At 43.8% G+C, this 12,336-nt stretch overlaps 1 protein-coding gene across 4 annotated transcripts in view; it reads right to left on the bottom strand.

Annotated features, from left to right (window-relative positions):
* Nucleotides 1–9,387, bottom strand: part of LOC137426891 (solute carrier family 22 member 6-B-like) — a 110,730-nt gene extending 101,343 nt beyond the window's left edge. Inside the window, exons 1-2 of one of the 4 annotated variants that reach the window (XM_078778905.1) lie at nt 5,750–9,387; nt 5,275–5,490 (exon numbers count right to left, since the gene is read on the bottom strand). In XM_078778905.1, the coding sequence (XP_078635031.1) occupies nt 5,275–5,474 (200 nt within the window). In that variant the 5' untranslated portion in view covers nt 5,475–5,490; nt 5,750–9,387. The other 3 variants (XM_078778903.1, XM_078778906.1, XM_078778904.1) reach the window with 3 other exon arrangements.
* Between the last annotated feature and the right edge of the window lie 2,949 nt (nt 9,388–12,336).

The following is a 12,336-nucleotide window of genomic DNA, read 5'->3' as shown; positions in this document are numbered from 1 at the left end:
ATCGGCTGCAGTGGTGAAAAGCTTGCCGCCATTGGACTCTGGAGCAGTGGAAACGCGTTCTCTGGAGTGATGAATCACGCTTCAACATCTGGCAGTCCGGCGGTCGAATCTGGGTTTGGCGGATGCCAGGAGAACGCTACTTGCCCGAATGCATAGTGCCAACTGTAAAGTTTGGTGGAGGAGGAATAATGGTCTGGGGCTGTTTTTCATGGTTCAGGCTGGGCTCCTTGGTTCCAGTGAAGGGAAATCTTAGTGCTACAGCATACAATGACATTCTAGACGATTGGGTGCTTTCAACTTTGTGGCAACAGTTTGGGGAAGGCCTTTTCCTGTTTCAGCATGGCAATGCCCCCATGCACAAAGCGAGGTCCATACAAAAATGGTTTGTCGAGATCGGTGTGGAAGAACTTGACTGGCCTTCACAGAACCCTGGCCTCAACCCCATCGAACGCCTTTGGGATGAATTGGAACGCCGACTGCGAGCCAGGCCTAATCACCCAATATCTTTGCCCGACCTCATTAATGCTCTTTGCATAGCACCAGTTTAAGCCAGGCAGATGAACTCACCCTTTCATATCTGGCCATTGCTTCTTAATGGCTGGCGACCATTGATGTGCTCATTAGAGTTCTCTTCGTCACTCAGCTCTTACATGCAAAAAAATGCAGCAATCGGTGCATCATGAATCGGTGCATCGGAGCAGATGATAGCAATCGGTGCATCCATTCATTCATCTCATCACAACAACGAGCCTCCTTCACAAGTAAGTCCATTAATATATCCATGTGTTACAAAGACAACCACTGACACAACCTTCACACAACTGTTTTTGTTTACTATCATTTGCACTGGACAACATATTTAACTTCACATATGTATAAGTCCATTAATATATCCATATGATACAAAGACAACCGATGACTCGACCTTCTCACAACTGTTTTTGTTTACTATCATTTGCATTGAACAACATATTCAAATTCACATCTATATGTATTAGTTGTTTTAGCACAGGTCTCTTATGCAGAATAAACTGTACAGCAACATAAAATCATGCCTGTTCACCCTGCTCAAAAACTAGGTGAGAAAACACATTTCTTAGCCAATCAGGTAAGACAAATATTCTGTTTACCTCACTTCGGTCATCAAATGATACAAAGAAATCAGGTAAGACAAATATTCTGTTTACCTCACTTCAGTCATCAAATGATACAAAGATTAATTTATATTTTTTTTTTTCCAAGACTAATTTGCATCATGTTTTTAAAGCGGGTTTTTATTATAAAAAATAATATAAAAAAGACAGATTTATGCCCGCGTTTAGCGGGCTCTCATTCGGCTAGTTGAATATAAATGTCGATAAAACTAAAGTTGTACACTATAGAAATATGGCAATACCACGTACAGAATTTGTTTTAAGTGTGTTAGACTATATGTCGGCTGGAAGTCCTACACCGGAATTGCTCTCGGCACCCTTTAAAAAATATTGGATATGCCCACACTCCTTTCTAAAAGTTATTAAAATTCAGAGAACGACAGCATTGGTTTGTCTTACTTATAATGTTAGCTCTTATATGCAGTGTTGGCTTGTAATATGCATTGCCATACCACTTTTAATATCACCACACAGCTCTTTTTCACGGCAATAGCTGAGTTTTTGACAAAACAAATATCACCTGTATGTAATAATAAGACTAAATATGTGAAGCAAATTTTTTTTTAGCAGGTTTAGAATATATCACGCCATATCGCGAATGTACATGTATATCTAATCCGACACACTTAGACACAAAATGGCGTCCAAATTTGAGTTGACACAACTCTCTATATACAGGGACTCTAGTTTATCCTAGCAATGGTTTCTCCTGTATCACTGGTCCCCTAAAAATCACTTTTTCTGTGTCTGATCCTCATTCCAAACATTACGTGCTTTTCCATCCTTTCAATTCGAGGATCACAGGTCTGTAATGAGACTTTTGCTCTTTTCTGGCCGGAACACTAGCAGGAATTTATCCCATAGGTGAGGGTGAGACTACCGGAAGTAAGCTGTAACACGTGCCCTTTTGTGGTTTGTTTTCAACGTATCCAATCACGTGACTGTTGTCGCGAAGGGTGCACTAACCGGAAGTTATGTAGTTCCGCGGGCGCCTATAATGGTGGCTCACAGATGCTGCCTTATGACCTCTTGCTATGGCAATAACAACTCGATTTTTTTTTCGCACAATGTCATAATCTTCCTCTGCCTTTAGGCACAACTAATTTTGTCCATTGTTGTACATTTTGGCAACATTATTAACTGTGTGTGTCAACCAGATATTGTAGATCTCGTATTGCAGGATCGCCGAATGTCATTTCCTATTCCTTATTAAAGGAACACTTAACGATTCCTTATTAAACTTGCCTTGTTCCCGTATGTTAGTCTGATTACAATTAACAGTGCGCGAGAAGTAAGAAGAGGCTCGTAATGGATGGGAGGTAAATTGTACACATGGTCGCAAACAATGACTCATCTCAGCTCAAAAACCACGATTGGCCGAAGAGAAATTCCGTGATAATGAAATCGGAACACAATAGGTTGCCCGCGATTGGTCGAAACCCACGATATTACTTATCAGAACCCGAAATTTTTGAGGGTTTACTGTACTAGAAACAGCTGCCCTTTCGAGGCATTGGCAAGCAAGATGAGGGGCTGATGTGAGGGGGAGGAGGTTACCATGGTTACAACCAACACATATGCAAAATTTGCTGGAGATAGGGTGAAAATCGTGTCATTGTGAGGGGGAAAGAGGAAGGTTCCTTGTGCCTATGACCTGACCCTGGGTTCTACCAACAGATTGAATATTTGATGGAGATTGGGCCAGCCATGTTTTTTTCTATGATTTTCACGTACATACGGGGAATTGCCTTGTTTCATTCCATCATTTGTCATTTGGAAATGGTTCCAAACAGGAAACTTACTGTTTTTAGCAATGTCATAAAGGAAAAAAGCAAAGTGTGAAATAAGGTGGTGTAGAAGGCGGTGCATCAACGGTGGTAAACTTCAGAATATTTTTTTTCTACAGCCTTTACAACCTTGATTTTATTTCAATTGAATTCTATACTTGAACACTTTAGAAGACAAATCACATTATTGGCACATTCAAAAAACTTCTGTTTAGCAGTACTTGGAAAAAATATTTGCACCATCTTATGCTCTGAGGGCAGAGTACGCCTACTGTGAAATTCAGATTTCACGCTGTCTTGTGCCCTGAGGGCAGAGTAATTGCGAGATTCAGCATTCAGACAAATATGGCGGTGCCTATATCTAGTAGTGCTATTTGTTTCGTGCAAAACGTAAAGCAAAATTTGAAAAGACTCGACTTCCCATGTCCCTTTTCTCAACACTGCATGGGGGGGTAAGGTGTTCTATGAAATCTGTCGTTCATTTTAAAACTCTGTAGATACATTTATGTATCTTTATTTTAAAACCAAACCCGAACTTTTCAAAAGTTTCATTGCAGTAACCTTGAAATATCCTCTCCGATGACGGAATGTCGCACCTGCTGGTGCTGCACTAGAACAGTTGTATTGACCATGCCGACCCCCAAACCAAGAACAAGACGGCTGGTAGGTCAGTTTAATTTCGAACCAAGAACCAGACTTCTTGTACGTGAGTCTAGCTTCGTACCCCGAATGAGACAGCTGGTAGGTAAGTTTAGCCTCTAATAAAGAACCAGATTACTGATAGGTGAGTGTTGTCTCAGACCAAGAACTGGAGAACTAATAGGTGAGTTTAGTGTCAAATCAAGAATCAGATGACTGACAGGTGAGTTTGTCGTTGAATCAAGGACCGGACGGCTGGAAGGTAAGTTTGATTTCGAACAAATAACCAGGTGACTTTGAGTTGAGTGAACTGCAAAGAGCTGTCGTACTACTTTGGTGTAACGAAATTTGACATAAGACTGGAGTAAATTAATATTTATTTAACAATTTGCAAAATCGAAAATCATTGAACAAACCAAAGTTCAGCAAAATTTGCAAATTGCTAGTTGACATGTTGATCATAAGCCTGGCATTGGATTAACGGTTAAGGTAGTTGGCTTGAGATGTCAGGGTCCTGAGTTTGAACCCCCTGTCATGTCGTTGAAAAAGACCAGAAAATGATGCAATCAGCAGCCATAGGCTGCACACAAACCACCGCCATCTTGATAATTCCATAAGAGTTTAGAAGGACGTCTTTAAAAATCCCAGTATTGTTTCATTTTCAATTTCCTAACACCGATTATAATCAATACACATTTAGTAGCAAAACGGGAGTGTTTTTGCTCTTATTTTTTCCGTTCTGATTTTAGTTTTCAGAGCTCCTCTCCAGTGCAGTTGCCTGATGTCATTCTTAACTCCACGCTTGATCACTTCACTGTGTAGCGAGTCTTACTGCTGCTGTAGAAATGCCCAGGTGGACAAAAAACAAAACAATAATTATTAAACATATTCCAATGTTGTCAGTAAAGAGACCATATTCTGGTGCATTAGTGGTTTAAGTAACCAAAAAGGGATATTTCAGAAAGCCTGACATCCTTCTGAGGTTGGCGAAATGAGTACCAGTGTACTGGTAAAAGGGGCATTACATCAGCGGCACAACCTCAGCCAATGTTGCTACCAGCAGTCCTGTGCTGCATACAAAAGAGGGAGAAGAAGAAGAATAACTAAATGCTCCCTTTTGTGAATTTCCCAGTTTTGTCTGTGAAGTCTGTGTGTATTATCCATCGTCTTCATTCGTATGTAGCGCACGCCTGCGGGGTAGCATCATTGGCTGAGGGTACAGCATCATTGGATGCAATGCTCTCTGCTGGATAGGGCAGGAATTTGGCTTTGGAAAAGTTTTGGGAAATTTTGGCGAAAATTTGTGCTTGGCTTTCGAAATTTGAATTTGAAATTTGGAATGAAATTTGGCAAATTTGAATTTGATAGCTCACGCAGTCTTCGCGAAGGGCACCGTGGGATCTTTAACGTCCACCAACTGAAGCTGGCAGACGGGATGCCCGTTTAACGTCCATCCGAAGGACAACGCACACATTGATAAATCACCGTGCCTGTGAAACACCAGGAAGGCAGTTTATAGCTGGGTCAGGATTCAAACCCATGCTAGACAGCTTCAAGGCGAGTGGGCTCTAGGCCACCCATGAAACAGCGTCAAATAAGTTAGGATTTGAAATCCTGAATTTCCATTTTCGTGGTTTCCCTTGCATTCAACGATAAATATTTATCCAACAAGCACAAGTTGTAGTCAGTCTTACATGATGCATTGCTGCTGTTGAAGTTCCTCGATTGTGTCCGGCAGATTAAAGTTTCGCGTTTCTGGAAGAAAGTATGCTAGGAAGCTCATGAGGAAGGCTGCAGAGCCAGAGATAATCAGTGTAAGAGCAGGGTATATTTCCCCCAAGATGATAGCCACAGGTGCCAGCATGCCACCCACTTGTGCCACCATGGATGCCATGCCAAGCCCATTTTGCCTGCAACACCATGGTAAAATTATACACAAGGTACAATGTATAAATGCACATGCACAATTTGTTCATGCTTGCAGACTGCAAGCAGATACTGGGGTGTATCCTAGGCCAGACAATAAATATAAGTGTTTATATATTTGAAGGTCAAAAGTTATAAAATAAAACTATTGTTTACATTATAATGGTTTGCTAAGAAATGGAGTATGTGATTCTAAATCGACAAACCTTAAGGAGTGGAACAGTAATCCAAAAGCCAACTCACCTCTGAGCTGTCCAGCCTGTGTTTGAATCTCGACCGAGCTGTAAGCTGTCATCCTGCTGTTTTTCAGGGAGGGCGATTCATCAATGTGTGAGAGCTGATTGGTTATTCCCTCCAATTGCGGTAGAGAGACGTGAGTGGGTCTAGTTATCTATATGTTAACTGCTGTTAACATTGCATGTGGTACATGCTTGGGAGCCACGATCGTGTGCGTTTGTCTGCGCTGTTGCTAATAATGATTTATATTTCATTAATATTTGAAGTCTTTAATTGAAAATAACTCTCCTTTTGTCCTCATTTTGTATGTATGCTGTCGAGTTTTAGAGGGGTGTCTTCAGTCACTAAGGTGCTAGCTAACGCTTGCCAAGCCAGCTGGTCCTTATCAATGGTTTTCAATGGAGTGCTTGTTTGAGCGCTTTCGCCACTTGGCAAACTCTCTACAAGAAATGTGGTAACTGAACACACTCCTGATTCATTACATGGAGATGAGGATAAACATCTACAGTGCCTTCACAAAGTATTCACACCCCTTGACTTTTTCACATTTTGTTGTGTTATAGCCTGACTATAAGACAGATTGAATTAAGATTTTTTTTGTCACTAATCTGCACATAATACCCCATAATGTCAAAGTGGAATGTTCTTTTTAGAAAAAAATTTCATAATAATTAAAAATGAAAAGCTGAAATGTCAAGTCAATAAGTATTCAGGTGTAAAACGCATGGATACTGCTAGAACTTCCAGGACAGAAAGAAGTCGGTATTTCAAAAACCTCACCTTGCTATTGGCATTGCATGTGCTGTCACCTGTCACCTCACCTTGTTCATTTGCAAAAGCTGTCACCTCACCTTGCCCATCGCCCTGGCCATCTCAACACCAGCTCAGTGCCCATCTTCCTGCTCCCCCACCCCCCATCCCTGCCACACCAGAGATAAGTTGCCCTGTTGTGTGGCCCTCATGCTGTCTGTGCTTGTGACTGAGAGTGAGGTGCCTTAGTTTTAATTAATAGGATTTATTTCACACTGGTTTACCTCACGGTATATACAGTGCATTCAGAAAGTATTCAGACCCCTTCACTTTTTCACATTTTGTTATGTTGCAGCCTTATGCTGAAATCGTTTAAATTCATTCTTCCCTCATCAATCTACACTCAATACCCCATAATGACAAAGAGGAAACAGGATTTTAGAAAGTTTTGCAAATTTATTAAAAAGAAAAAACTGAAATTGACATAAGTATTCATACCCTTTGCAGTATACTTGAAATTGTGAAATTGTGAAATTGACACTTGAAATTTAGCTCAGGTGCCTCCCATTTCTCTTGATCATCTTTGAGATGTTTCTACACCTTGATTGGAGTCTACCTGTGGTAAATTCAATTGATTGGACATGATTTGGAAAGGCACACACCTGTCTATATAAGGTCTCACAGCTGACGATGCATATCAGAGCAAAAACCAAGCCATGAGGTCGAAGGAACTGCCTGCAGAGCTCAGAAACAGGATTGTGTTGAGGTACAGATCTGGGGAAACCTACAAAAAAAATTCTGCTGCATTGAAGGTTCCCAAGAGCACAGTGGCCTCCATAATTCTTAAATGGAAGAGGTTTGGAACAACCAGGACTCTTCCCAGAGCTGGCCGCCCGGCCAAACTGAGCAATCGGGGGAGAAGGGCCTTGGTAAGAGAGGTGACCAATAACCCGATGGTCACTTCGGCTGAGGTCCAGAGATCCTTTGTGGAGATGGGAGAAACTTCCAGAAGGACAACCATCACTGCAACACTCCAGCGATCTGGGATTTATGGCAGAGTGCAAGGAAGAATGGGAGAAACTCCCCAAATCCAAATGTGCAAAGCTGATACAGACATACCCAAGAAGACTTTAAGCTGTATCGCTGCCAAAGGCACTTTTACAAAGTATTGACTCAGGGGGTTGAATACTTGTGTAAATTAGATATTTCTAGATTTCTTTTTTATTATCTAGTAAAAATTTCCACTAACATTATTGAGTATTTTGTGCAGAGCAGTAGACAAAAAAAAAAAGACAAAAATATACAAAAAAAAAAAAAGAAAAAAAAAAAGGTCGACAAAAAAAATCTCAATTTAAATCCATTTTAGATTCAGGCTGTAACACAACAAAATGTGAAAAAAGTCAAGGGGTGTGAATACTTTCTGAAGGCGCTGTATATGAATTCGTTCCAGTAGCGTACAAGCAGAAGTTCAGGCAGTGCAGGAAGAAAGATGGTGACACTCGTGGAATTTGCTTGGGAAAAGGAGACGTTGTTTGATCGATAGTGGAAATGGTGAAATAATTGGAGAGAATAAGGCAGTTGATTTTAGTGGGGTAGTTTAAGCAGTGCGTGCATTCTGACATTCGGATGCATTTGAATGAACAAAAACTAGAGAAATTACACACTGCAGCCAAAATATCTGACGATTATGAATTGACTCGCAAAATCCATCTCCACATACCGAGTTTTCCAACCAAAGGTAACCTGTGAAGTTCCAGTAAATATAGTCAGGGAGTTACACCCTTACTTAAAGGTCCTTTGGAAAGTTCGCATGCGAAGTTTGATTATATTATGCCTGCCGATCAGAAGGTAAATTTTCCTCGTGTTCAGAAACCGATAACAGAATATTAATACTTGTCTATTTGTTGTTATTGCCAGAGGAAAAGACACTAAATGACTCAGTGTCGTCTGTTGGAAAGAAAGAAGTAATTATCCACAATTGTGAAATACAAATCATGCAAACCGAGGAACGGCTGTTTGTTAAGGCATATTGCATTTCAAAACCAGCACCCAGTAATGAGGGACGTGGGTGCTACATGCGGACCTCGACTGGTTCCACACTCCAAGTCCTGATTAAAGAACTAGCTGCATTCCTGCGGAGGCTGGTCGATCTTATCGACTGATCGGTGCTCCACAAATGCTGCCTTGCTGGTGTCTCGGAGAAGATATCCAAGCAAGAATGTCCTCTCTGGTCGCAGTGAGACAACAATGCGCACACTGCCTGATCTTCCTCAACACTGTCCTCCTTACTCTTGAGTTTCTGGTATGAATTGTGGTTCTTTAACAGCGAGCATTTTCCAAATCCAACGTAGCTCAGCTTGACCTGCCAAAACTTATTGCAACGTCACCGGCAGGTCGGACTTTTCAATCTGTTCACCCACGGGACTGGAGTGTTTCAAACGTGTTCACTGACGACCTCAATAATTTGGAAACAGCTGAAGTTTAATTTGTACGATCTGGTTATCCGAGATAAGTTACCACCCTGGAAGCCGTGAGTTCATGCATAGCTGTATTAACGCACAGGTTGTAAACCTGGTGCGTTATAGCGTTTGCCTGGGAATTTCGGGCGCTCAAAAGTGAAGCTAGTTTCTGTCACCCATTTCTGTCGCTCATTTCTGTCGCTCATTTCTGTCGCTCAGATGTGTAAACATGACGTCATCAAATCTATATTTATAGGATAGGTTATAGGAGATATATATGTTATAGGATAGGAATATTGGACCCAAATGACCCAGAGGACCCAAATGACCCAGAGGACCCAAATGACCCAGAGGACCCAAATGACCCAGAGGACCCAAATGACCCAGAGGACCCAAATGACCCAAATGACCCAGAGGACCCAAATGACCCAGAGGACCCAAATGACCCAGAGGACCCAAATGACCCAGAGGACCCAAATGACCCAGAGGACCCAAATGACCCAGAGGACCCAGAGGACCCAGAGGACCCAGAGGACCCAAATGACCCAGAGGACCCAAATGACCCAGAGGACCCAGAGGACCCAGAGGACCCAAATGACCCAGAGGACCCAAATGACCCAGAGGACCCAAATGACCCAGAGGACCCAAATGACCCAGAGGACCCAAATGACCCAGAGGACCCAAATGACCCAGAGGACCCAAATGACCCAGAGGACCCAAATGACCCAGAGGACCCAAATGACCCAGAGGACCCAAATGACCCAAATGACCCAGAGGACCCAAATGACCCAGAGGACCCAAATGACCCAGAGGACCCAAATGACCCAGAGGACCCAAATGACCCAGAGGACCCAAATGACCCAGAGGACCCAAATGACCCAGAGGACCCAAATGACCCAGAGGACCCAAATGACCCAGAGGACACAAATGACCCAGAGGACCCAAATGACCCAGAGGACCCAAATGACCCAGAGGACCCAAATGACCCAGAGGACCCAAAGGACCCAAATGACCCAAATGACCCAGAGGACCCAAATGACCCAAATGACCCAGAGGACCCAGAGGACCCAAATGACCCAGAGGACCCAAATGACCCAGAGGACCCAGAGGACCCAGAGGACCCAAATGACCCAGAGGACCCAGAGGACCCAGAGGACCCAGAGGACCCAGAGGACCCAGAGGACCCAAATGACCCAGAGGACCCAGAGGACCCAAATGACCCAGAGGACCCAAATGACCCAAATGACCCAAATGACCCAGAGGACCCAAATGACCCAGAGGACCCAAATGACCCAGAGGACCCAAATGACCCAGAGGACCCAAATGACCCAGAGGACCCAAATGACCCAAATGACCCAAATGACCCAGAGGACCCAAATGACCCAGAGGACCCAAATGACCCAGAGGACCCAAATGACCCAGAGGACCCAAATGACCCAAATGACCCAGAGGACCCAAATTCTATGTATGTTTCTATGATGATGTATGTTTTGGTGAAAGTACATAATGTGAATACTAGTAGCAATTTTACAAAAACCATGGCATAATTTCAAATCTTGACCCGAGATGATAATTATGCTACATCATAATTTCCATGTGCCAACCTGGGCGGAATCCAAGTGGATTCACTTGACTTGTTGATATCTGTGACGTGCGCTTTATAATCTAGGGATTTTTAATAATTGAGTGTTTCTTTTAATCAGTAATAATTAGGACAAGTATTTTAAAGCGAGACAGCAGAGATTAATAAATATTGTTATGGTTTTGTGAATAAAGGAAAGGGTCAGGGCCAGCCGGTTTTGTTAGCCGCACACAGAAGACGCAAGATGCAAGTAGCAAGTGCCATTTATGAGTGTGTTGTTTTGTTTCTCTCCTCCCATTTCTTCCCAAAGTGCAGGTCCTGGGTCATAGCTTTGTAAATAAAGTTAAGTTCCGTGCTTGTAAATATAAGAATGTGCCCACCGGCTATGTGTGTAGTTTGAAATTCCGAAAATACTCGGGTAGTTGTGGGTGTGAATCTGTTAGATAGCTGCTCAACGCAATAGGGGGGACATATTTAGTGTTAAAACTGTCGCACACATGGGTCAGAGTAAATGCTACAGGGAATTACACCTATGTGTTACATTTAAAAGTAATTTTAAATTTGCATGCCAGGCTCTACCGGTCGTTCCGTTGTTGGGGTCGACTCGGGACGAGTCTGGTGAGAGAGGGGTGTAGTGTTATGGTTTTGTGAATAAAGGATAACCCCCCTCATAGGTACATGCACCACAACATGTAGCCTCGCTGTAGTTCAGTTATTTCTTAGTAAATGTAATCGTAGTCCTTTCCTGTGTTAGTTTTGCATTGAGCAGGCAAGTGAGTAGGCCTCAATTGGGCTAGAATGCCATGTGCTCGGCCTGGAACAAGTCTGGCAAGGCCGAAGGGAGGAGCTGCAGGGGGAGTGGCCGGTAAGCAGCGAGCCGCCAATCAGAGCTCTAGGGGAGTGGCTCACCATGGCAACACAAGGAGGGGCATGGAACATTCGGGTAAGACTCTGGGGTGGGGCCATAAAAGCCTGCCCCGGGCCCCCCGCCTAAGTCAGAATCCACAGAACGCGTCAGAGTCGCCCCACGTCAGAGTCAGAGAACGAGTCAGCAGCAGAATCGGGGAGAGTCAGAACGAGAACGAGAGAGAGTGCCTAAAAGCTGTTGTCCCACCGCGAGTGGATTGAGTTGCTTGTTATAGCCGCTGTACATGAACATTCCCCGTGCCCTGTGCCCTGCGGCTGTATTAATCGTGCTTGTGGAGACGATCCATTCCGGAGCCACCTACGTCGACGACCCTCCTACCTGGGCTCCCTGCATATGTGCCGTGAACACCAGAGGGCCACGCCCGGCGAGTTGTCTTGTCTGTCGCGACCGACAGCAAGGCGCGTTTGGCGTGCGAACTTGGTCTTCCTCCTTTTCCCTGCATGAGTGAGTGGGCCCTTTGTCTGGGCATAAGTTAAGGCTGTTAAGCATCTGCTCTGTGTCCCTTCCCTTTATTCGGGTCATTGTACATTGTGTAAATAAACCCGTGTTCCTCCTCTTATTTGATTGTTCCTGCCCTTTCACTATTGGCTTAGCATCGCACGAACAAAACCACTCGAATCGGGTTCAATAAAAATAACGGCACGAGTCACGTGATACGTAAACCGCTCGGCATACTCGATTAGCGTGGCTTGTGCGAGGTCCGGTCCCCGTTTTCGTGGCAGCGTGGGTACCAAACCCACGTGTGGCATCGACCTGATACCCTTTTCCACGCTCGCTGCGGGAGTGGCGATTCGGCCTCGTGGACACGAAGACCCGAGGGGGAAAAGGGGTTTAACCCCCCCCCCCCCTCTGTACCTCGACGGGCTTCGGGAGA

Source organism: Myxine glutinosa, chromosome 5 (genome assembly GCF_964187855.1).
Source record: "Myxine glutinosa chromosome 5, kmMyxGlut1.1, whole genome shotgun sequence".
NCBI lineage: Eukaryota > Metazoa > Chordata > Myxini > Myxiniformes > Myxinidae > Myxine > Myxine glutinosa.
The sequence above is the reverse complement of the archived record's forward strand: the minus strand, read 5'-3'. Positions and strand labels throughout refer to the sequence as shown.